Source organism: Hyla sarda, chromosome 8 (genome assembly GCF_029499605.1).
Source record: "Hyla sarda isolate aHylSar1 chromosome 8, aHylSar1.hap1, whole genome shotgun sequence".
NCBI classification, from domain to species: domain Eukaryota; kingdom Metazoa; phylum Chordata; class Amphibia; order Anura; family Hylidae; genus Hyla; species Hyla sarda.
Genome location: NC_079196.1, coordinates 173,883,949 through 173,909,318, shown reverse-complemented (window position 1 = coordinate 173,909,318; position 25,370 = coordinate 173,883,949). Strand labels below are relative to the sequence as shown.

The 25,370-nt window shown below is 44.4% G+C and overlaps 1 protein-coding gene across 1 annotated transcript; it reads right to left on the bottom strand.

The window, feature by feature from the left end:
• Positions 1 to 509: 509 nt before the first annotated feature.
• ANKS4B (ankyrin repeat and sterile alpha motif domain containing 4B) lies at positions 510 to 25,044 on the bottom strand. The gene is made up of 2 exons (XM_056536252.1): positions 24,881 to 25,044; positions 510 to 3,211 (listed from the first exon to the last, which is right to left on the bottom strand). The coding sequence occupies exons 1-2, from the start codon at positions 25,042 to 25,044 to the stop codon at positions 2,146 to 2,148; spliced, it is 1,230 nt and encodes a 409-aa protein (XP_056392227.1). The 3' UTR covers positions 510 to 2,145.
• Positions 25,045 to 25,370: the final 326 nt, after the last annotated feature.

Genomic DNA, 25,370 nt, shown 5'->3' with positions numbered 1-25,370 from the left:
AAAAAAAAACACGCCATTTTGTAATTTTGGGGGCTTCCGTTTCTACGTAGTACATTTTTTGGTAAAATGACACCTTATCTTTATTCTGTAGGTCCATACGATTAAAATGATACCCTACTTATATAGGTTTGATTTTGTCGTACTTCATTTTTTGCGCCGTGATCTGAAGTTTTTAACGGTACCATTTTTGCATTGATAGGACTTATCGATCGCTTTTTATAAATTTTTAAATTATATAAAAAGTGACCATAAATGCACAATTTTGGACTGCGCGCACACCATTTTTTTGCGCGCACACCATTGACCGAGCGGTTTAATAAATGATATATTTTTATAATTCGGACATTTCCACACGCGGTGATACCATATATGTTTATTTTTATTTACACTGTGTTTTTTTTTATTGGAAAAGGGGGGTGATTCAAACTTTTAATAGGGGAGGGGTTAAATGATATTCATTCACTTTTTCTTTCCACTTTTTTTTTGCAGTGTTATAGGTCCCATAGGGACCTATAACACTGCACACACTGATCTTTATCATTGATCACTGGTTTCTCATAGGAAACCAGTGATCGATGATTCTGCAGCATGACTGCTCATGCCTGGATCTCATGCACTGAGCAGTCATTCGGCGATAGGACAGCGAGGAGGCAGGTAGGGATCCTCCCGCTGTCCTGTAAGCTGTTCGGGTTTGCCGCGATTTCGCCGCAGCTATCTCGAACAGCCCACTGAGTTAACCGGCATGGTTTCACTTTCGCTTTTAGCCGTGCAGCTCAGCTCTAAGTGCTCGGCTAAAGGGTTAATAGCGTGCGGCGCCGCGATCGGCGCTGCACGCTATTAGCGGCAGGTCCCGGCTTCACTATTACAGTGTAACCCTGCGTTATATCACGGGAGCAGGACCAAGAACGTACAGGTACGTCCTTGGTCCTTAAGGGGTTAAAGGGGTTATCCATCATAAGGTGATTTTAGTACATATCTGCCAGACAGTAATGAGCATGCTTAGGAAGGATCTGTGTATTTCCTGTTGGATTTTGTTCTCAAACAACACATCCCATAGTTCCTTGTTTGTAAGTGAGAGGTCACTTTCCTCCCACCCACACGTCAGCCACCCCACCCACTGAAACACAAATGAGCTGCATTCCATTCAAAAGACCAGTGTTTTCTAACTAGGTTTACTGCAGCTTTAGCAAAATTATCTCTCTCACACTCAGCAGTCACTCCACCCATTGAAGCAGGACAGGCTCCCTTTGCACACCTGACTAGTGATGTCACGTCTCGGCCGCACTGCAGCCTGGAAAAACCAGAGACCTTAGTAATTTTGTATGCTGTTAAAAATAAATATTGGGGCAAAAATCACAGAAGAATTTCAAGACTGCCGTCACACACAAGTACAGACGCTATCTTATGAACTACACTAACTTTACAGCCCCTGAAGCATAGTCAACTAAACATAAATCCTGGAATACCCCTTTAAAGCTATGGTTTCCAAACAATCGTACATTTGTAAAGAGAATCTGTCATCATGCTTATGCTGCCTGAATTATGAGTCATCAGAGTGGTCCCCAGTGGCTTCCCCCCCCCCCCACCCCACCCTGCCGGCCTTGATTGATAGCTCTATCCCTATACTCAAACCTAGAGAAATCTTAATGGTTCGTGAAGAGAGGAGAAGCTGCTGGGGACAAGCAGCATGAAAGAAATGTCAGGTTTCCTTTAAGTAAAGCTATTTAAAAGATTGCTTAAGTTTTCATTTTATATGCCGTTATATGGAGTTATAATGAATTTTAAAAAATGGAGACGATTTGTTTTAAGCCTGTTACCTTGGAAATTATTGGACTACATAGGAACATTTTCCTGCTTACCTAAGTGGAACAATGCTGCAATAAATATATTACTATTATTATCACTATTGGTGATTTTAGTATTGATTGATTATTAAATATGTTTTGTCAAATTACACTAAGGCCTCATTCAGACTTCCATTTTATGCCTATATTTAAAGGAGTACGGTATTCTATAAAACACATAAAAACTGACTGACTCCCATTACAGCAGCATAATACACTTTATGCTGATTATAGTGACACTGCTGTGTGAGTGATAAATGTACTACATAAATATGAGATGGTGCCTCCATCAGAAATAAGTTTATAACCTAGTGTCTGTGATCTCTCCCGGCTTGTACAAAACTTTTTTCCTTTTATCTACTGCATTAAGGAGTTTCTTTCTGGGCCCAAGCTGGATGTTAATGCTCTCCAGATCTTCATTAGAACACATGAGTAGAGAATCTAAATCCATTTTCTCTCTCAAAAGTGTGACGTGTAATTCAAGTAAGCCATGAGATGCCAAGAAGACCTGAAGAGAAGAACTTTCTTCTTCCACGTCCAGTTCCATGTCATCTGCATTCCAGGTCACATTGTTGTCAATGTCCTTATCATTCTCATTGCCTTCGTTGACCTCAGTTGTAAATAGTTCACTGTTCCCTTTAAAACCTGTGTCATCTTCAAGCGTAGAAATTTCCCCAAAGTCAGTGTTAATACCCATTGCCTGGTTTCTTCGGAAAACCATGTTCCCAAGACCAGGACGATTAAAGATAGATTGCCTTTCTCCTTTATCTGAAGTTACGCCTTCCTCTTCATGTTCGTTGAAGACATCTGTGACCTTAATACGTTGGCCACTAGTGTTTTCATCTCCGGCAAAGATCACATTGCTTATTGTGTCTCTATCCATTGTGTTTTTATCCTTCCTTTTTAATTTAAACTGCAATGTGTCCTTCAGAGTCCTGGTCAATGAGTTCCTGGTCGATGGTGTTGAAAACTGGGCACCTACAGAGCCCGACAAGGTTCCTTTCAATGAATTTACTGTTCCAGTTTGGTTCCTGTTATAGTTTTTGTTCATCTGGCTCTGATGTTTCTCTTGGATCTTCTCACACTCTTTTAGCTTACGTTCTGCATCTTTCATCGCTTGCTCTTTTAACCTTGCAACCTTCTTAGGATTCAAGGATGTTTGTTTACTGGCAGCTGCATCCAAGATATTGACGCATTCTTTACGGTCCTTCATGATGGCCACATCCAATGGTGAACGGAACTGATTATCCAATGCAAAAATATTTGCGCCAAAATTAATTAGGAATGCTACACAGTTAGCATGACCTTTCTCCGCTGCATGATGAAGTGGTGTGTTTCCCCATATGTCATTTTTGTTTGGATCTCCACTGAAAGACAAATAAGCAAACAAAAATCAATATTTACCCTTAAAGGAGTAGGTAAATTTTCACTAGCTAAAGGACTGCATCAAAACCACTAATAACAATTCATATGGAAAGTGCTAGTCTTAAAGGGGTAACGGGATAGGGGGTAAGATGTCTGATCGCAGGGGTCCCGCCACTGAGGACCCCTGCGATCTCCCTGCTGCAGATGGCATTCCTTCAGAGCATCTTGTGTAGCACCGGAGGCTCGTGATGTCATGGCCATGCCCCGCTCGTGATGTCACGCCCACGCACCCTCAATGCAAGTCTATGGGAGGGGGCATGATGGACGTGATGTCACAAGAGGGGCGTGGCCGTGATGTCATGAGCCTCCACCCCTACATCACCAATCATCTAGCACGGAGCGAAGTTCACTCAATCCACCGGATGTCTGGGGTGCTGCAACCGAGATTGCAAGGGTCCCAAGCGGCGGGACCCCCGCGGTCAGACATCCTATTCCCTATCCTTTTGGATGGGGATAAGATGTCTAGGCGCGGGGTACCCCTTTAAATACAAGAATGCTGGCATAAGATGCACCATGTCTCAACAGTATATATTTGGCTCTAGGCTGTCTGTGTGCAATCAGTTGGAAATCCACTCCTTGCAAAAAAGAGCAGTGAATAGACAACCCCTTTTATGGACATCAAACGCTACTTTTTAGAGACTGATCACACAAACTATTGTATTGTTCAAAGATTATAACACCTCAATAAGGCATTGTTCTTATAGTGCAGATTTGATGAATATTTACAGAAGAAAAGTTTAACGAAAATATTTTTTTTTAGATTCAAACCTAGCTTGAACCATATGCACCAAATCTCCACTGCACTGGATACTATGATGGGAAAATTACTAGTTATCCAAGATAAGTTTGTTCATAAACATCCGAGTACACCATCTCAGGAGAATGTATAAAATATGCACGACTGGGACCATTTTGGATCTATGGCGCACATGGCAACTTATTTCAGTAGAGTGGGTGATGTTAATAGGGTTTTAAGGGACTCAAATTTAATAGAGGGGGGGGGGGGGGGTTCAGGGCCCTTATTGCAACTACAAAGAATGTATTTATGAATTCAAGTAGAGAAAAAACAGACATGGTCGCACATCCACAACATGCACAGTGATCTAAGGCTTCCCAGCAAGATTTATTAAACTAACAGGTTGTTAGTGTACTTTATGATCATAAAGTGCAAGCCCGCTAGCGACATCACGGCCACCTGTAAGTACCAGGTCCCTAACATCCCTAGCATAAAATTACGCCAAACTGAGTGGCGACCACCACCGCAACACCAGTGTCCACAGGGGGAATGACCCACTGGAAGAGCAGCCCCAATGCCGCCCGAACCAGTTCCTGGGCGGTGCTTCCCCATAGACATGGCACTGCAGCAGCAACGGACGCCACACAGCAAGGCACCAGTGTGAACAGGTGTAAAAGCTCACTCACCATGTGCTCCCAGTCAAAGACTGGGAGACTGCCAGAAAGAATAGGGCCATTTGCAGCTTCCTGCCAATTTAAGGGCTCTATTCTTTCTGGCAGTCTCCCAGTCTCTGACTGGGAGCACAAGGTAATTGAGCTTTTACACCTGTTCACACTGGTGCCGTGTTGTTTGGAGTCCATTGCTGTCGCAGAGCCATGTCTGTGGGGTGGCGTGGCCCAGGGACTGGTTCGGGCAGCATTGGGGCTGCTCTGCCAGTGGGTAGTACACCCTGTGGGCACTGGTGTTGTGGCGGCGATGGTTGCCGCTCAGTTCAGCGCCATTTTATGCTAGGGATGTTAGGGACCCGATACTTAAAGGTGGCCGTGACGAAGCTAGCAGGCTGGCACTTCATGATCATAAAGTACACTAACAACCTGTTAGTTTAATACATTTTGCTCGGAAGCCTTAGATCACTGTGCATGTTGTGGATGTGTGACTATGTCTGTTTTTTTCTCTACTTGAATTCACAAAGAATGTATTTAGCTCTGGAGGGACATGCAAGTCTGTACATTACATGGACAGTCAATAGATTTCTCTTCAGTTATACTCAGTTACATTCAACCACTATTTACAGCCATTATACGTTTTTTTTGCCATTTTGGCAGCTAAAAAAGTTAACATTTTTTCTCACACAGTATTAACATACAAAATGACTTACAAACAGCAGAAAGTATTCAGAACAAGACATAATGAACTGTGTAGCAACAAATGTATGATTTTTTTTTAACATGACACTGATAAAAAAAAATTATAATTATTGATCTACAGTGTTAGTTATCATCAACAAGTTGGTAAATAGAGAATAACACTGGAACTAATAAACACCCAGCATGAGGACAACCATATCCAGCAATGTCCCAATAATTAAAGCTGCTCATACACGTTAAATTAAAGGGGATCTCCAGTCATTTCAATCCTTTTGTTCTGCTGGCTCTATTTGGTATGGCCTTATGCACATGGTGTTATGTATCAAGAGGTGGTATGGGGCAGGTGTGTCCCCGTATGGTAGTCAGACTGCCAGAGCCATTCTTGCCTGGAAGCATTGCTGTATCTAATATAGCTTGTCTAATTTTCTGGCAGTTGCATAAAACTGCAGCCTTTTTTCATGTGTTTATCTTACGACCATATACACCAGACATTAGATTTTCTTAGTAGGGGCCTTAAAGGGGTACTCCGCTGCTAGACATCAGATGTCTGATCGTGGAGGTCATGCTGCTGGGTTCCTGCGGAAGTGGTCTTGACATCACGGCCACGCCTCTTTGTGGTGTCACACCATGCCCTCTCCATCCATGTCTATGGGAGGGGGCGTGTTGGCCGACACACCCCCTCCCATAGACATGAATAGAGGGGGCGCGGTGTGACATCACGCAAGGTGTGGCCGTAGCGTCACGATCACAGCCTCCGGTTCCGAGCGTTCTGAACAAAATGTTCAGAACACTGGAGCACCGGAATACCCCTTTAAGCTGTACTACAGCTGCAAGTCCTGGCCCGACTGTGGGTCTGATAACCAGAACTGAAAGCTGTGTTCACATGGCTGCACTATGGTTCTACTAGTGAATGCTGAAAAGAAAAAAAAACAGTCCATCACTGATCACAATAAAATGAAGAAATTGTGGAATTGCAGAATTCCACAGGAAGTTCAGCGTAATTGCGGCGTAATTTCTGTGTTCTCAGAACACAGAATTTAGCTGAAATTCAGTCCCCATTGATCTCAAGGGGATTCTGTCGCGGAGTTTCACACAATATAACACTGGTCTTAAACTTTTGCGGAACGCGAAAATCTAAATTTCCGAGGCGGAATGCCCACCGTGGAAATTCTGCTGTCTGCATGGAACAGCACAATCCCATTCAAGTTAATGGACAGTACATTATGGCTAAATTCTTCCTGGAATTCTGCATGGAAAATTCTGCCGTGTGACCCTACCCTTACAAGTATAGTGGAGATTTTTCTGTGAGAATTCCATTAGTTCAGTTCAAAATCTTGTATGTTTTTGGACTGTACAGCAATATTCTCAGTTGTTGCCTATTTTTTTTTTTTTAGCACAACAGCTATGGACACCTTTGCATTGATTTTAAAAAATTATTAAATAGTTTTCTTGATGTAGAATTAAAAAGGTTATTTCCTTCTTACATCTTGTAGATTGTAAGCCCTTGCGGCCAGGGCCCTTTCTCCCTCTATATACGTCTGTTATTTCCTGTATTATCTTAACCCTTATATGTGCAGCACCCTGGAACCTAGAGCACTGTAAAAATAAATTATAATAAAGATTATAATCTGGACATTTACATATGAACAGGATATGCCACAGGGCTCAAGTCCTGCAGGAACACATAGGAACTGAGTTCCTGCACTTCTTCCACAGCAGGAACACCATTCCCATTAGCAAGAGCCCTGCAGGACCAGCCCTTGAGTGAAAATCTTGGGTGAGTTCCTACACTTTTTTCCCAGGAGGGACCCCTGATATGCCATATATATCAGAACATGCCAGTGCTAGGACTGATTGGAAGTGCACCTCCTCATACACGGCAATGCATTTCCGTGCGGAAACAGGTTCAATGTTTTTTGCGGATGCCGAAATCAGGATTTACATGGCAGATGTTGCTGCCGCAGAAATTCTGCCGTGTGAACAGAACAGTAGAATCCCATTGAAAACAATTGGATCTCTATGCGGAATTCCAATGCTGAATTCCGCACAGAAATTCTGTCGTGTGAACATAACCTTAGAGTTAACATCAGAGAGGGGAGGGAGTTGAACTTAGCAGAAAAGAGTGGTCAGCCATGTCATTTCAGCTTGAGATAGGGATGTTAACAATGCAGTTCACCTAGAGAAGGAGTACACGCTGCTCTCTCCAAGGTCCTAATAGAAGCTGCTTTGGCTATGACTATGGTACCTTTGTCTGAAAAGTATGTAAAATGACCAATACAATATCTTTGTTCAGCTATTAAAATGGTTGTCTTGGTGTTATATCTTACATCTCTCTGTTAGGCAAAACATTATTTCATTTAGATTCATTAAAGGCCATGAAAACCTTTGCATCAATTATTTTTGTATTGTTCATTTGTACCAAACTGCAGAATAAAGCAAAGTCTATATTGAAAAAAATTCTACTATTTACCGAGAGTGTAAAATGAAGAAATAGAATCCATGGAGGACTGCTAACACAGGCTGTAGAAAGAGTGGATACAAAAGGCAGTTGTAGGGGAGAATCACATGGCCTGTATACGTGTGTGGAGAGAAAGAACACTTTATAGGCTGTTGAAGAGAAACTAAGCAATATTTTTAATAATGACCTTTAAAGAATGCATTTTTGCACAATGATAAGTATAAAGCAACAATAAAGAAATACTTTTAAAAGGTGTGCATCACCTTTAAATGGACTATGTCATTAAACATGATTTTTAATATTTGTTTTATGTCAAATAAATGACTTTTGTAATTAACTTCCATTAAAAAACAAAAATGTTTTATGTTAGTTTTTCTGCTGTATACTTCTGGCGACCAGGGGACTCCTTTCTTGGCCAGAATACATTCCGTCTGGTCAAAATCTCAGATTTTGGTCTCCTGCTTGTAATGGCAGGAGACCAAACCCAGGAAGTGTTTCTCTGCACTGAACTTGATTGACAGCTGCAAAGAGCCTCACTGAAAGCTGCACAGACTGGAAGCTGCAAAGAGCCTCACTGAAAAGATAGATACACAGACTGAAAGCTGCTGCACAGAGCTTGAGATCTTCTATTCATCACAGCGGTGCAACAATGTGAGGGCGGAAGTGGTCCGCTAGCTTTTTAAAGGTCTGAAAATTTTTTTAAGGGTGAGAGGGGTGTTAGGAGTAGTTAGGGGACATAGCCTGAGTTAGTTTAGATAAGTTTATTTGGTGACAGGTACTCTTTAAAGAAAATGCTCATGCGTCTAGACGTTGCTATTCTCACTTGCACTGGTCACATTAGGTTGATGTTCTGAGAAAATATCAAAGGAATGAATATTAAAATATCAAGTATGTAACAGCAGTATCTGAGCAATAACTTTCCTCCATAACAACGGTGGGAGTAGAAGGGCGCTAGAAACACAAGTATAAACTAAGAATGTTTATTCACCCATGATGCAACACGTTTCACAGATAGACTGCTTCATCAGGCATAATGCCTGATGAAGCAGTCTATCTGTGAAACGCGTTACATCATGGGTGAATGAACGTTCTAAGTCCATACTTGTGTGCCCTTCAACTCCCGTCGTTGTTTTGGAGGAAAGTTATTGCTTAAGAGTCTTTTGGATTTGACGTGGAGCGGCTGCAGGCACCTACATGTTCATGCTATCTCCATTGTTACACTTGCCAGAGTGTAACTGAATTGGGTAAGTGCTAGTTATATCTACATGCACTGGTCGTGAAGATATCACACTACGGAGTGCTGTCTTTCTTCAATTACAGCAGTATCTAGATAGGGTAGCATTTAAAAAAAAATTGATAATAAATGATTTCTTTAACAGAGAAATTTAATTTCTAATCGTAGGACATATTAACAACATTTGCACACACTGCTAAGAGCATTTACATCCGTAACTTATATGTAAGTTCTTAGGGCTATAAAGCATAGCGTGTGGCCATATGGTAATCTGTGTGTTTATCACTGATTAAATATTAGCCCATATTTTATCTTTTATCACACACAACATTTATGATGCAGTATGTAATAAATATTTGCCTGTTGTAACTACATGGACTTGCAGTTAAAATGGTATATTTCATAACTAGCAAAACCTAAAATAGGAGAGTGTGTACATTTATATAGAGCAACTATATTGTATATATACCTTCGATATATCCTTTAATTTTATATGTTGAATATTTCTAATTTCCCAGCATTTAAAGTGTTAGGTTTTAATGCTATTTTGGGAACCAGTTTAGAATTTTTTTTAAACAATGAGCATCGTGTAATAAATCTTTTAGATGAGTTATCAAAGACTCTATGAATCTCTTGGATCATCTGATATTGAAAGTGCATATGGGATTGTACATTAATAGAGGAGAGATCTCCATTCAATGTTAAAACAGATAAGACAGGAGTTACAAAGAGAGGCTCTGGAATAGACTGTCCGTGCATGTGACTGTTCTTAACGGGGTACTCCGGTGCTAAGACATCTTATCCCCTATCCAAAGGATAGGGGATAAGATGCCTGATCGCGGGGGTCCCGCTGCTGAGGAACCCCGTGATCTTTCACGCAGCACCCCGTTACCATCAGCTCCTGGATCATGTTTGTAGGCTTGCATTGAGGGGGGGGGGGGGAGCGTGACATCACAATACTCCAGCCCCGTGAACATGCTCCGGGGGCTGAAGGTAACGGGGTGCTGTGTGAAGGATCACAGGGGTCCCCAGCGGCAGGACCCCGCGATCAGGCATCTTATCCCCTATCCTTTGAATATGGGATAAGATCTCTTAGCACCGGAGTACCCCGTTAATTCTGCTCCTGCCCACTTAAGATTAATGGAACTTACTCTGGTTGGATGACAGTTACAAGTGGGGTAACACAGGGGTCAGTACGGGAACACGTCTTTCCAATCTGTTTTTGAATGACCTTGTAGAGTCATTACAGAGTAGAATTTCAATATTTGCAGATGATATAAATTGGGTAAGGTGATCACCACAGAGGATGATAATATAATATTACAGAGGGATCTGGGGAAGCTGGAGACTTGGCCACAGACATGGCAAATGAGATTTATTGTGGATAAATGTAAGGTTATGCACTTGCACCTTAAAAATAAAATGTACAATTATGTGCTTAATATTAAAAGATTAGGTAAAACTTTTACTGAAAATACTTTTGGGGGTACTAGTGGACATTAACTTAACTTTTTTTTTCTTTTTTTTTTATATAGATTAAAAAAACTAAAAATTTAACCTCCCACCCTTCCCGCTCTCCACCCCCCACCCCCCCTTGCTGCAGTAAAGAGTGAAGAAAAGGGAAAAAAGGAAAGAAAGAAAGTAAAAAAAACTGTATAAAATTTTAAATGCTAAACCTCTCCTATTTTCTCCTTCCAGTCCTTTCATTTGCATATTTTTTTTAAATACGTGGATATTTCTGACCAAGCTTTAACGTCCGGAGGCCTGGGGGATATCCACCTTCTTGCTATCAGCAATCTAGCATAAAAGGTATATCTGGTTACCCTATGTCTACTTTCTTTTCTTTGATCCTTATCTTCCCCTTCTCCACCAAGGATGGCCATCTTGGGGCATATCTTAATCTCCCCTCCCACCTTCCTACCAATTTCCATATATACATCATTCCAACATTTTCAAATTTCAGTGCACCCCCACCACATATGGTATAAATCGGCATCCTGCTCCCTACACCTTGGACAACTGGAGTCCAGTCGTTTCCCCATTTTGTGTAATATCTAAGGGCAATGATAGATTCCATGTAGAATCATTATTTGCGTTAACCGGTGATTACTATTAAACTCAACTTTAGTGACTAGTGCCAGGCAGCGGCTACCAAGGCTAACAAAGTCATAGGATGTATCAAGAGTGGCATAGAGGCTCGTGAAAAGGACATAGTTTTGCCTCTGTATAAATCACTAGTCAGACCACATACAGAGTATTGTGTCTATTTTTGGGCATCTGTGTATAGGAGGGATATGACTGAACTGGAGAGGGTGCAGAGGAGGGCAACAAAGATAACTGATGGTATGGGAGGATTACAGGACCAAGACAGGTTATCAATCTTGGGGTTATTTAGTTTAGAGAAAAGACGTCTTAGGGGACGATCTGATCACAATGTACAAATATATGAATGGACAGTACAGAGATCTTTCTAGTGATCTTTTTATACCAAGGTCAGTAACCCTGACAAGGGGGCATCCTTGCCTTTCTCTGGATCAACACAGTAGGGTTATAGTTAGATGCAAAATATATTTTTAGCCTTTTAGCCAATGCGGTCAAATGATCTTGTTCTTTTTACAACAGAATAGAAAATTATGAGAGACGTGGGAAGGTACATTAGGTTGTCTTTATGTGACATGTCATAAACAGTTAATTTCCTTGTCCTATGGCTTATTATAAAATATTACATAACTTTATGGTGTGTGATTTATGAGACTCAATTACTGACATGGAGCCTTCCTTACATGCATTATCAGAGAAAGCCGGGAGCGAAAATGAAATTATCCTTGTCTCACATTTGCAGGTGGGGAAACCAGGATTTCTGATATTGCTACCCACACTGAGTTTGGATTATGTTTTTATTCACGTTATTTATGGGTATTGGAACCTGACATCCTAATCACATGTATGGAAATTCCATTTTTATAAAAAAACACCCTATGGGAGTACTGATCGGTGAGACTTTATGATCAGCTCTGTGGCACAAAAGGTTAACTCGCAATTCTAGCAGGTTATGTTGCACTCTTTCGCATATAGTAAAAGGAACATAAAGTATGTGCTGTATATATGATATAAATTGTTATAAATGTGCCTATAAAAAAATAAGTTTCTAACCCGATAGTAAACATCCCAGCCATGGGTTAAGTAGAAGATAGGCTAATATACAAAATATCTGTGTTCCATACACTAAGGATCTATTCAAATGGAGGAATTTCCGCTTGCGAAATTCCACTTGGGAATTCCGCCTCAAATTAAAGCCCATAGACTTCTATGGGATTCCGCACTCCCATTCACATTTCTGAATGGGCTTTAATTTGAGGAGGAATTCCGCAAGCGGAATAGACCCTTAGATGGTCATCCCCCCCCCCCCTCCCAGGGCTCTTTCCTATAATTTCTATTCTTACTCTTGTACTCCATCATGTACATTTCATTGGCTTCTGAGTTAATCAGGGTAGGTTCCTTTGCCAAAGCAGAGATTAATTGCTCAAGCTTTAGAAGTACCAAACAAGTTCCTTGTTATGGCACTGAAGGGAAATTGAACACTTGCAGGTGGATATTTAAAGGGGTACTCAGGTGGAAAACATTTTTTTTTTAAATCAACTGGTGCCTGAAAGTTAAACAGATTTGTGCATTTCTTCTATATAAAAATCTTAATCCTTCCAGTACTTATCAGCTTCTTTTCTGTCTGACCACGGTGCTCTCTGCTGACACTCTTTTTTTTATTATAAAAATACAAAACAATTCCAAAAAACAAAAACACATAACAAGCTTAACCAGCTACAACAGAAATGTAAAATAAAACAAAACCTTGCCTGACCGGCCAGCCCAGCTTTAATAAATTCTAAAATATACCAAACTACAACTATACTATACCTATACACCTAAGCAAACTATGAAATTCACACTCACACACATAACATAAAAAATAAATAAATAAATAGCTCAACTTGGCTAATTAAACAAAATAAATAAACCAATATAAAATTCAGCACCACCTGGCTATAACTCAAAATCATCCATACTTGGGAAAAAAAACAACAACAACAGAAAACATAACACACGCATAATCTCCAAAACTAACAAACACACACACACACACACACATATTGAGAATGAACATAACAACAGCACAACTTGGCTTATCAAAAAAAAGAGAGCACACCTCTATATATATATATACACAGACAAAACACACCTACATACAATGAAAGTAATACTACATAACAACAACTGGTCCGACTGCCCTTTTCTTATGGCTAATGATACAATATAAAACAAAATACATAGCACAATTTACCAACAAATAAATAATATAAAACAATATACATAACACAGTATACATACAAATATAATAAATGTGCCTCACAAAAACACCTACAAAAACACCTACAAAAACTCTAAAATAAATCCTACACTAAAACTGTGCCCTCTCCCACACCACCTCTCCTATACATGGGTCAGTCCATAACCGTTCGTACAGTTCTTAAGTCCAGTTCTTAAGTCCAGTCCTTAACTGACCCATGTCAGATCCCCTAATAAAAAATAAAAAAACACCACCCACAAATACCCCCTCCCCACCTAGCACTCCAACCAAATAAACCAAACTAAATACAACCTTATGTACAAGACCACAACCCAATTTAGGCCCAAGTTCAGTGACTGTCAGCCCTTCATACCATATCAGCTGAAAACAAAACAAAAAGCTATGGTGCACATGCAACAGCCTACCACCAGGGAGAATGATGGCAGATCTGATACACTGAAGAAATGTAAACTCTTTCCCTAACTCCCCCTACTATTCTGCCTAATTCTATCCCTTCATTAAAACTGATCCTGCTATCACCCCCCTATCCCTATCCCTGTATGCCTGTCCCTAACCAAAATAAAGGTACTCTACCCAAAAAGGTCTAGTACCTAGGGCACATGAAAAGAAAACCCTCTCCATAGGAGAGAAGCCCTACTGGTACCAAGACTGCCATACTCCAAAGACCTGATCTTCCCGAGGTCACCGGTGATGTTCCTACAGACCTCCACCTCGGAGAGGACTTTCTGCTGGGTGGACACTAAACACCGTGCATTCAATGTGTGATACTTAACCACTAAGCTGACTAAAAATAAAGTGCCCCGATCTCGGCCACCGAGGTTCCTGAATGCCCCCTAAGCCCACTCCGGATAGGTAAGGCCGGCAAGTTGACTCCAGCCGATGGAAGTGCCCATCCGGTTGTAGACCCCTACGTTAAAGGGACAATGAAGCAGGAAGTGGTCCATGCTTTCCAGCGTGTCCACACACTCTTCTCAGGGACACCCCCTGTCATCAGAGTTCCTGTATTTCAGGTTGTCCCTTACACCTAGCTTCCCCTGAAAGCAGCGCCAGGCCAAGTCCCAAAACTTCTGGGGGATCCTGTTCAAGTTTAAAAGATACAACCCCACCCTCAGATCCCGACCTGGGCAGTCCCTGAGCGCCAGAGGCTTCTGGAAGTGGGTCAACAGAACCCATTTGTCAAGGAACTGCCTTGACTGGGTCCTGATCTCCCACACTCCCAGACCCCACCGATGTAACGCCTTCAGAGTCGGGGTAGCGGAAGCCGGAAGATATCCATGGGGGGTACGGAGGTCCTTCACCTGCCCTCCTCTCTCCCATTCCTTGAAGAAAGGCCGAAGCCATTCCCTGCAGGAGATTACCCATGGAGAAGCCCTCTCTGACCAGAGGTTTGCGATGTTGGCTTTCAAGAAGGTGTTCGTAAAGAACACCACAGGGTTTACCATAGATAAACCCCCTAGTCTCCTCGTGCGGTACATAACCTCCCTCTTGACTAGGTTCATCATGTTCCCCCATAACAGTTGGAAAAACAGGCTGTAGATCCTAGTGTAGTAAGCCTCGGGCAAGATACATACACTACCCAGATAGATAAACAAGGGGAGCAGGTACGATTTGATCAGGTGTACCCTTTTCCTGAGGGTCATAGACCAACCCTTCCACTGGTCCACCTTCTGAGCGGCATCCTGGAGCTTACCATCCCAGTTTTTGGTGGGATAATCATCCTGGCTAATGTGATGCCTAAGACTTTTGCTGATTCTTGGGGCCCTGGAAGGGTGTCTGGGTGATCAAACGTGGGATCCCCCCCTCCCAGCCAGAGACTCTTACACTTATCCCGGTTGATCTTAGACCCGGATGCCTCCGAGTAGTGGTCCACCTCCGACATCACCACATAGACCTCCTCTCTAGAGGAGACGAAAATAGTGACATTGTCAGCGTACGCCACCACTCTCTGGGTGACAGCCGGCTCCGCCAGACTCATCCTGACTCCCGCCAACGGCCCACAATATACCCTCCGGACGAAGGGATCGATTGCGAACACGTATAAAAGCGGGTTCAAAGGTCAACCGTGACGGACTCCGGACTCCACCTCAAAAGAGCGGCCAGACCAACCGTTCACCAACGGGAAACTCTCTGCCCCTGCATACAAGATCTTAAGCCAATTAACAAAAGTAGTTGGTAAGCCATATCTCAGGAGGACGGACCATAGGTACTCGTGGTTCACCCAATCAAATGCTTTGGCCTGATCCAAGGACAGCAAGTACCCCTTCCAAAGACCTGCACTACTCCGCTCCACTGCCTCCCTGACACTAAGGACAGCACTTAAGGTGCTTCGGCCTGGAACAGAGCAGTGCTGAGCCCCCGAAAGGAGCCGGGGTGCAAACTTCACCAACCGATTAAACAATATCTTAGCCAGAAGCTTCTTGTCCGTATTGAAAAGAGCTATGGGCCTCCAATTCTCAATAAGCTAGGATTTTTACCCTTTGACAGAAGAATCAGGGCTGACCTCCTCATTGACTTCGGCAGAGTGCCCTAGGAGAGACACTCATTGAATACCTCAGTCAAGAGGGGAGCTAAAGACTGCTTAAAGGTCCTGTACCACTCGGATGTTAAGCCATCCGGACCTGGTGACTTCTTAGGGGCAAGCCCCTCGATCGCCAGTGTCACTTCCTCTTCCCTGATTTCTTCTGCCAAAACATCAAGAGAGGGGTCTACCCCTAGCTCAGGAATGGTTTCAGTCAGGAAAACCGACATCCTGTCTCAATCTATATCCTTCCTCCCCAAGAGGTGCGAGTAGAAGGATCTGACGACCTCCAAGATCCCTGATCTGGACCGATTCAGAGATCCTGTACTATCAATCAGTCCTGAAATGACTTTACTACTCACTGACATCTTACAGTTTCTTGTAAGGGTTGGGCGAGTGGTACTTCCCGAAATCACTCTCAAAAACCAAAGATGCGTGCCTATCGTACTGACACCTCATCAGCAAGGACTTCACTCTGGAGATATCCTCTCGGCTACCTCCAGTCGAGACGAGAAGCTCGAGTTTCCTCCTCAGACCCTGATACAAGCGATACCTGTTCAGGGACCTGAGGCTCGAGAGCTGGCGGAAGAACCCCGCAACCCGCTTCTTGAATATCTCCCACCACTCTGACTAATACTACATAGGTCCAGTAAAGGTACCTGACTCTGAAGAAAATCCTCAAAGCACTGTCTTATCTCCGCTTCCTCCAGGAGGGACGAATTCAGCTTCCAATAACCTTTTCCCATCCGGGGGTCTCTGAAACATTCAGGGAAAACAAAATCATACAGTGATCGGAGAACTCCACCTCAACCACGGACACTGCGGAAGAGACGGCTTCCTCCTTTAAATAAAACCTATCTATCCTAGACCTGCGACTACCTTGATGATAGATGAAACCCGCGTGGCCCGAGGGGCTCCGGATGTGGGTGTCCTCTAGGCGAGCTTCTCTAGTTATGCTAATCAGTGCCACACTATCACAAGTCAACGGACCATTGGAGCCTCTCCGATCTTGTGACCTCGTGACATTATTGAAGTCCCCTCCAAAGATCACTTGCCGACTCGTAAAAAGAAAGGGCTTAATCCTCATAAAGAGATCTTTACGGCCCCGCTTAGTTTGCGGGGCGGAGATGTTAATGAGCCAAAGCTCTTGTCCCTTCATGAAGACATCTAAGATCAGGCACCTCCCCCTTTCTTTTTCAATAACCCGTCGGCATTCAACAGGAGCGGTAAAAAGGACCGCCACCCCACTATACGGCTCAGCCGCAAGAGACCAGTGGGAGGGACCGCGCCTCCACTCTCTTCTGGCTTTTACCAGAGAGGCTAGATCTGACAACCTGGTCTCCTGTAAAAAGAAAATGTAGGCTTCAATGCGTCCGAGAAAATCAAAGGCTTCGAATCTAGCTGTATCTGACTTCATGCTGGCACAGTTAAAAGATGCCAGCGTCAATGGGGTTAGTGCAGCCATACAGGGTGATCAAATTAGACGGCGACACCCTTTACTTTTTCTTTCCCTTCTTTTTAGCCCCCTCATCCCCCAAAGAAGATGAGAGGGCAGGGCCACTCTTAGTTCTTTTTTTTAATTCAGTTTGGTCCATTTGATCCCTATCTACGTCCGGCCCCGGTCTAGCCCTGCCCTCCAAAGAAAGAGCCTCAATAGGACAGGGCCCAGTTCCCCCCAGAGGCTCCTTCTCCCTAGGCACCCCGCCCTCACCTTCTCCCTCCAAGGAGGGGGAGGAGATGGTATCGAGGACTAGGTACCGGTTTGACAGGTCAATCAGAGGGGGGGCAACCAGGCTTCCGTTTTGGACCTGGCCCGTAGTACAGGGAACAGAGGGCTCTGACCTCTTCTTTCTCCCTTTCCTTTTGTCCTTGTCTTTCTTTTTAGGCCTCTCTCCACTCTCCTCATCCACACTTTCATAGTGGGAGGAATCGGAAGTGTCGGCCATATTGCCCTCCTCTTTGCGCAGCCTCCTGACCTCCTCATCCAGCACGTCCTCCTCCAGGGCTTCAGTGGTTACAGGGCCAGCTTCAGGAGCAGGGGCCGGAGCTACCCCACCACCTGGGCAATCTCCAGCTTCCTACTCCTCCTCCGATTTTCCTCCCGCCTTAGTTTGGCGGGGCCCTTTTTCCTCCTCACTAGCCCTGTTGCGCCCCCATCCCTGCCCGTGCCCTCCCCAGCTAAGGCAACTTCACAGCTCTCCTCAGCCGGAGCGGACGCTGCACGGGCGAAGGCGCTAGGACAACGGCTGAAACGGTGTCCGAGGACACCACACAGGTGGCACCGTATCTGCCTACAGGATGCGGCCAGATGACCCACCCCACCACACAAAGCGCAGACCTGTACAGTACAGGCTGCGCTAAAGTGGGTGGGGCTGCCACACCTGTGACAGACCTTAGGCTGCCCCTGGTAGAAGACCTGGATCCTATCACGTCCAAGGAAGGCGGCTGACGGAATGTGGGCAACTGTACTCCCTGAACGCTTGAGTTTGACGGAAAATGTCCAGGCCCCGGACCAGATCCCGTGCTCATCAAAGTTTTTCTTGGGCATGTCCGTCACATCCCCATACCGTCCGAGCCAGGTCATGATGTCATAACAAGAAAGCGACTTGTTACGGGTCAAAACGGTCACTTTCTTGACAGAGTTCTGACGGGAAATTGTCTTTTACGGCGAAATCCCGCCAGCCGTGCTCGTTCTTCGCCACTTCGTAGTTCGACCAGAAGAGTTCAAGACCCTCCGGCCGAACGAAACTGACCATAGGGGTGAATCAGGGCAAAGATGTCATTCACCCTGAATTCCATCTGAAGGAGGAGCTCAACCACTTTTACGCGAGGTGGGCACGCATCCTCGCCCCTCCAAATCAGACGGACCACATTCCTACGGTTATTGTCCTGCCCGGATGTCGGGAGGGACCAGACCACCTCCCCATTCCTCTCTCGGAAAGCCCCCAAACCGTACCTCTCTATCCAGAAAGACAGGTCGACCTCACCTCTTCCCTCTACCTGGATCGACCTGTCACCCCTGCGTAGAGCCACCAGGAGGCGCTGTTGCAAGAGGCCTCCAGAGCCGGACGGAGACGGGGACCCCCCTGAACCCCAGGCAGCGACATTGGCATAGCTCCTAGGAGCAGTCACTACTGTGGGGGCAGCCGGACCAGACCCAGAACCAAACCCAGAACCACTAATCACACCATTCACACCACTACTCTCATCATCTTTCTTCCCATCCATACCACTACTACTCCCACCATCATTCACTCCATTGACTCTCCCACATACACTCCTCTCATCCACAACACTTCCACACTCAGCATTCTCACATCCTGCACTCTTATCCTGACTAACAGTTTCTGGGCTGGCTGGGACTTGTAGTGTTGCAGGTTTTATTACACTCTTTTTTTCTGGCTTAGCTGCCGGGGTCGATGCTGATAGTTCCTTCTCCATAGCTGAAGTCACTTCCGGAGTCTGGGGCTGCTCCTCCGGGCGCACCCCAGCTCCTCCCACAGTGCCAGCACCTACTTTTCCCGACCGCACGGGTTCTGTGGATGATGCCGGCGCCCGGACACTCCCCCTCCCTCACAGAGGAGTGCCCCGCAGCGCCCACAGAATACACAGTACTCGGAGGACCGCCCCCCGAGCACACAGACCTACCACTCTCCTCCACCGGCACCCGGACACTCCCCCCCCCTCACAGGGGAGTGCCCCGCAGCGCCGGTAATGCCCATAGCATTACCGCCCCCCCGAGCACACGGCAGCATAGCTTGCCTCGCCACTGCCCACCATGAGCCCATCCTGCCCCTCCTTACCGGCAAGATGGGTGGGCTTCACATCCATTGCGCCCTCTGCTTTTTCTGACACCATGCTGTACCCCAACCATGCTGGCTCCGTTCCACCACAGAAACGGGGTCTGGCAGTCTGGGGGGCCCAGCAGCCTGAACCAGCTTTGTAGCTGGCCCAGACTGCTGGAAAGGAACAAACACATATTGTACTATTTCCTGAATCTTTTGTTTCTTAGCTTTTCGCTTCACCACCACATCCTCACACTGATCTTCTCCAAAGGTAAAATTCTGGAGGTGGGCTGGGGACTCCTGCATATGATCGCCCTCAACAATCCACCAGCCTCACTTTCCACATCCTCCTCACTTGATGGTAGTGCCACCTGTGCTGGCTCAATGTAGTTGTCCTGTATTTGGGTGTCATAGGGAGTAGCTACAGGAACAGCATCCATCTCCACAACTTGTGCACTTTCTTCAACCTTCTCCTCCTCCTTTACAGCTTCACCACCATCCTCACTATCTTCACCGCCACTACTCTCCCCATCATCCACCTCCACCTTACTTGGGGATTTTGTGGCGGCAAACTGGCTGTCGTTCTCAAGCTTTTCCTTAAGGAGACTGCTCCCCTCCAAGATCTCTGCTCTCCTCTCCTTCAGCTGCACAATCTCAGCTTTCAGTGCTGTGATCTTTTTCCTTAACTCTGGCCTGTTCTTTTTTGGCGCAGTGTTCACCAGATTCTGAGCGCCTCGCAGATCTTCTCTGGCCAACTTCAGATCCTTGCCGCACCGATCATACTCAGCAAACCTCGCGGCCAGGCGGGAGCAGTAGTTGGCACTGGACTCCTTGGGCCCTCGCTCTACCCACAACTCCACACTTCTCTTCCTCGCCTTTTGTCCACCAGATCTCTGGCTGGTACCCGTTGCTGAGGGAGCAAAGCCTGCATTGCTGCAGTCTCTGCCAGATCTTCTACCCCGGGCTGGAATGGCTGTTGCTGTTTGCTCTCCACCCCCCCCCCCCCCGCCAGCCTTGAAGAACGGGAGGTGGAGGCCAGGGACGCCATGCAGGGAGGCTCTCCCGAGGAGGCTGCCAAACTCCTGGGGAGGCTGATGAAACACCTGCTCTGGTCTTCTGGAAGTCTCTGGAGCACACAAAGAGACACACCCAAATGAGCTGCACACTGAACTGCTCTGGACTACAGGAAGTGCTCTCTGCTGACACCTCTGCCCATGTCAGGAACTGTCCAGAGTAGAAGCAAATCCCCATAGCAAAACTATCCTGCTCTGGACAGTTCCTGACATGGACAGAGGTGTCATCAGAGAGCTCTGTGGTCAGACTGAAGAGAAATTCAAACATAAGAACTTCCTCTGGAGCATACAAAAGCTGATAAATACTGGAAGGATTAAGATTTTTAAACAGAAGTCATTTACAAATCTGTTTAACTTTCTGGCACCAGTGATTTAAAAAAAATTGTTTTCCACCGGTGTACCCCTTTAAGAGAGAAAAAAATGGGCCTTAGGGAGGTTATGATATTCCAATAAACAGTGTCCCACAGATTACAAATAATAGGCTCCTATCAGGAAGGGGGAAGAAAAATATGATGTTTATAATGAACATGTTATACCCTTTAAATCCGCTATGGCGGAACCACTTGTAATGTTCTTCTGGCCTTTTTATGTCTGCTTATCAGCACAGAATATTCAACGGTGTGGGCTGCATGGAGTGATCTGTTTGGATTAAAGGAAATCTGTCATCGGTATCACCCATGCTAATCTGTTGGTACAGGTTGGTTGTGCGGGTGACACTTATGATAATGTTACTTACCTATCCCTGATCCGTGGTACCCTTACCCCGTCATCTTCCTCATTCAGTCAGCAGGCTTGGTGCAAGGGTGGAGCTCCAGAAGCACACGGACATCACCGCTCCTGCTTGCAGCAAGGCTGATTGAAGAAGCTCTGGATGCTCCTGGAGCGCTACCCATGCATCAAGCCTGCCACCTGAACGAGGAAGATAACAGATGAAGGGGACAATGGATCAGGGATAGATAAGTATAGCTATAATCAGCCGCAACCCCACTATCAGCCTGTACCAACAGGTTAATGTGACACTGATGACAGATTCCCTTTAACATTGCATGTGGCATTTGTAGGGTTGGTGTCACCTGGTGCGGTAGAAATTGGTGTCACTGGTGCCTCCATTGCCTCTTCCATTTGACCAGGTGTCCCAAAAGAAGAGATTTAAGACTCCATACAGTCATGGCTGTAAATGTTGGCACGCCTGAAATTTTTCTAGAAAATGAAGTATTTCTCATAGAAAATGATTGCAGTAACACATGTTTTGCTATACACATGTTTATTCCCTTTGTGTGTATTGTAACTAAACCAAAAAAGGGTGGAAAAAAAGCAAATTGGACATAATGTTACACCAAACTCCAAAAATGGGCTGGACTAAATTATTGGCACCCTTTCAAAATTGTGAAAAAATAAGATTGTTTCAAGCATGTGATGCTCCTTTAAACTCACCTGGGGTAAGTAACAAGTGAGGACAATATAAAAAAATCATACCTGAAAGCAGATAAAAAGGAGAGAAGTTCACTTAGTCTTTGCATCGTGTGTCTGTGTGTGCCACACTAAGCATAGACAACAGAAAGAGGAGAAGAGAACTGTCTGAGGACTTGAGAACCAAAATGTTGAAAACATTTCAACAATTTCAAGCTTGCAAGTCCATCTCCAGAGATCTAGATTTGCCTTTGTCCACAGTGCGCAACATTATCAAGAAGTTTGCAACTCCCTAATCTCCCTGGGCGTGGACAGAAGAGGAAAATTGATGAAAGGTGTCAATGCAGGATAGTCCGGATGGTTGATAAGCAGCCCCAAACAAGTTCCAATGAAATGCTATGGCAGGAGACCCAGGAGGAACCCACTTCTGACACAGATACATAAAGAAGCAAGACTACATTTTGCCAAAATGAACTTGAGTAAACCAAAATCCTTCTGGGAAAACGTCTTGTGGACAGATGAGACCAAGATAGTGCTTTTTGGTAAAGAACATCATTCTACTGCTTACTGAAAAAAGGTATGAAGCCTACAAAGAAAAGTACACAGTACCTACAGTGAAATATGGTGGAGGTTGAATGTGTGCAAGGCATCATGAAATCTGAGGATTACCAATGGATTTTGGGTCGCACTGTAGAGCCCAGTGTCAGAAAGCTGGGTTTATGTCCGAGATCTTGGGTCTTCCAGCAGGACAATGACCCCAAACATACATCAAAAAGCCCCCAGAAATGGATGGTAACAAAGCGCTGGAGAGTTCTGAAGTGACCAGCAATGAATCTAGATATAAATCCCATTGAACCCCTTCGGAGAGATCTTAAAATTGCTGTTGGGAAAAGGCGCCCTTCCAATAAGAGAGACCTTGAGCAGTTTGCAAAGGAAGAGTGGTCTGACATTCCGGCTGAGAGGTGTAAGAAGCTTATTGATGGTTATAGGTAGCCACTGATTTCAGTTATTTTTTCCAAAGGGTGTGCAACCAAATATTAAGTTAAGGGTGCCAATAATTTTTTCCAGTCCATTTTTGGAGTTTGGGGTTACATTATGTCCAAGTTGCTTTTTTCCTCCCTTTTTTTTTTTTGTTTAGTTCCAATACACCCAAAGGGAATAAATGTGTGCATAGCAAAACACGTGCTACTGCAATCCTTTTCTATGAGAAATACTTAATTTTCTTGAAAAATGTCAGGGGTGCCTACATTTACGGCCACGACTGTATAGAAAAAGAGCAAAGCAGATGATTTATGGTGATAAAAGACTCCCAACAGTGGCCGCAGCATGTCAGGTCACAAGAGAACTATGAAGGAGAGGAAGAGGGAAAGGGATTCTCAGACTTCTTCTGTAGCTTCTACATTCTTTTTTATCTACAGTCACATGTAGGGGACAGGCTATCAAGATGAGCAAGTATGGGGGCCCCCGGCATTGATTCCCTGCCCCCACCCTCCTGTCCTCCTCACACCTCATGTTCCTCCTCAATCACAGTGCATTGCTGGGTCTGTTTGACCCATTGCTGCAGCTACACCTGTATATAGTAAAGTGGCAAGTGGGACCAAGGTAGACACTGAACATAGTGGGAGATTCATCAAGACTCGGGCAGAGGAAAAATGGACCAGTTCTCCATAGCAACCAATTAGATAACTTTTATTTTTCAGAGACTTTATTGGTTGCTATGAGCAACTGGTCATCTTTTCCTCTGCAAAAGTTTTGGTGAGTCTCCCCCTATAGTTCCTGAATACAATATCAACTATACTGTCCTGATGGCATGCCTTAATTTATGTTGATTAAACACATTTGGGGCTGTAAAAGTAAGTGGTCGTGTGTGCCACTTAATTGCAGAGCTAAACAAATACCCAATGTACATATAAATTAATTGCAAAACTACTGCAAAAATACTTGGCCCAGACAGTTCCTGACATGGGCAGAGGTGCCAGCAGAGAGCACTGTGGTCAGACATAAAAGAACAATACAACTTCCTCTGTAGTATACAGCAACTAATAAGTACTGGAAGATTAAGATTTTTTTAATAGAAGTAATTTACAAATTTGTATAACTATCTAGATATAATTTCCACTGGAGTACCCCTTTAAGACCATGTTCATCTGTAGTGTATTTGTTTTGCATTATTAGTGCAGATTCCACACTGGAAGTAAAAAACAAAGTATAGTGCAATGCAAATGAATGTATTACTAGACTTCCCCCCCCCCCTCAAAAACACAGCACGCCGTATAGATTACTGATTTCACCTGTCGCACAGGGTTGCAAATTCATACCAAAACCCATAATGAAAGATGTTTTATTACATGCAAATATCATTGTGGAGAAACACTGGCAGCAACACAATGCCTCATGTTGGCATCCTCCCCGCTGGTCTTACAGCTGGACAACTCCCTGACCATTTCGTGTTACTCTTGCTAAATTTACCCTTCTAGACATCAATTTTTATCCCTATAGCCGTAGATCTCTAGAGGCTTTAACTAATAAAGAGAATTGAAAGCAGCACAATATATCTTTGTCAGATAGGTTTCCTTGAATACCTTGTCAGATCTGGGGACAACCTTTTGTTTGAGGATTCGAGAATCATGCTTGTTTTGCTCTTCTACTAGATATCAGTCTACTTACCCTCTGTTACACACCAGCTCAAGCACATCCAGATGACCATGATAGGCTGCCAATAGGGTGGGTGTCATTCCATCACTGTCTGCTGTGTTGACATCCTTTTTAGTGGCTTCTTTCAAGATATCTATGTAGCCATCTATGGCAGATTGGTGATACCTGGTGGACATTCTTACTGATCCAGCCTTGGCAGGGTTCTGGTACAATCTGTAGGGCTTGGCAGGAAGAGGTTTCTAACCCATTGCTGATTAATTATTACACTAGAATGGCTCATTTACTGCAGTAGGATTGGGTCCAAAGTCCCTAGAAACTGCCTTAGCACAGGGCGGAAGCCTTAGGAATGAACTATGTTAGTGTAGTGAAACAAATTCAGGCTACAATTGAACCATCAGCTTCGTGATAAAGATGGCACAAAGTCCCATCTCTGGTGTCTGGAGCTTGACAAGCAAGAATACCATTGTTTTGTGAACTTTAACATAGAGTGCATCATTTAGTT

Bases quoted from the DNA above. Each gene is read 5' to 3' on its own strand.
- ANKS4B (XM_056536252.1), bottom strand. From the start codon at position 25,044: ATGTCCACCAGGTATCACCAATCTGCCATAGATGGCTACATAGATATC. The intron at 3,212-24,880 runs GTAAGTAGACTG...TTTGTCTTTCAG, and splicing joins GAGCTGGTGTGTAACAGAGG to TGGAGATCCAAACAAAAATG.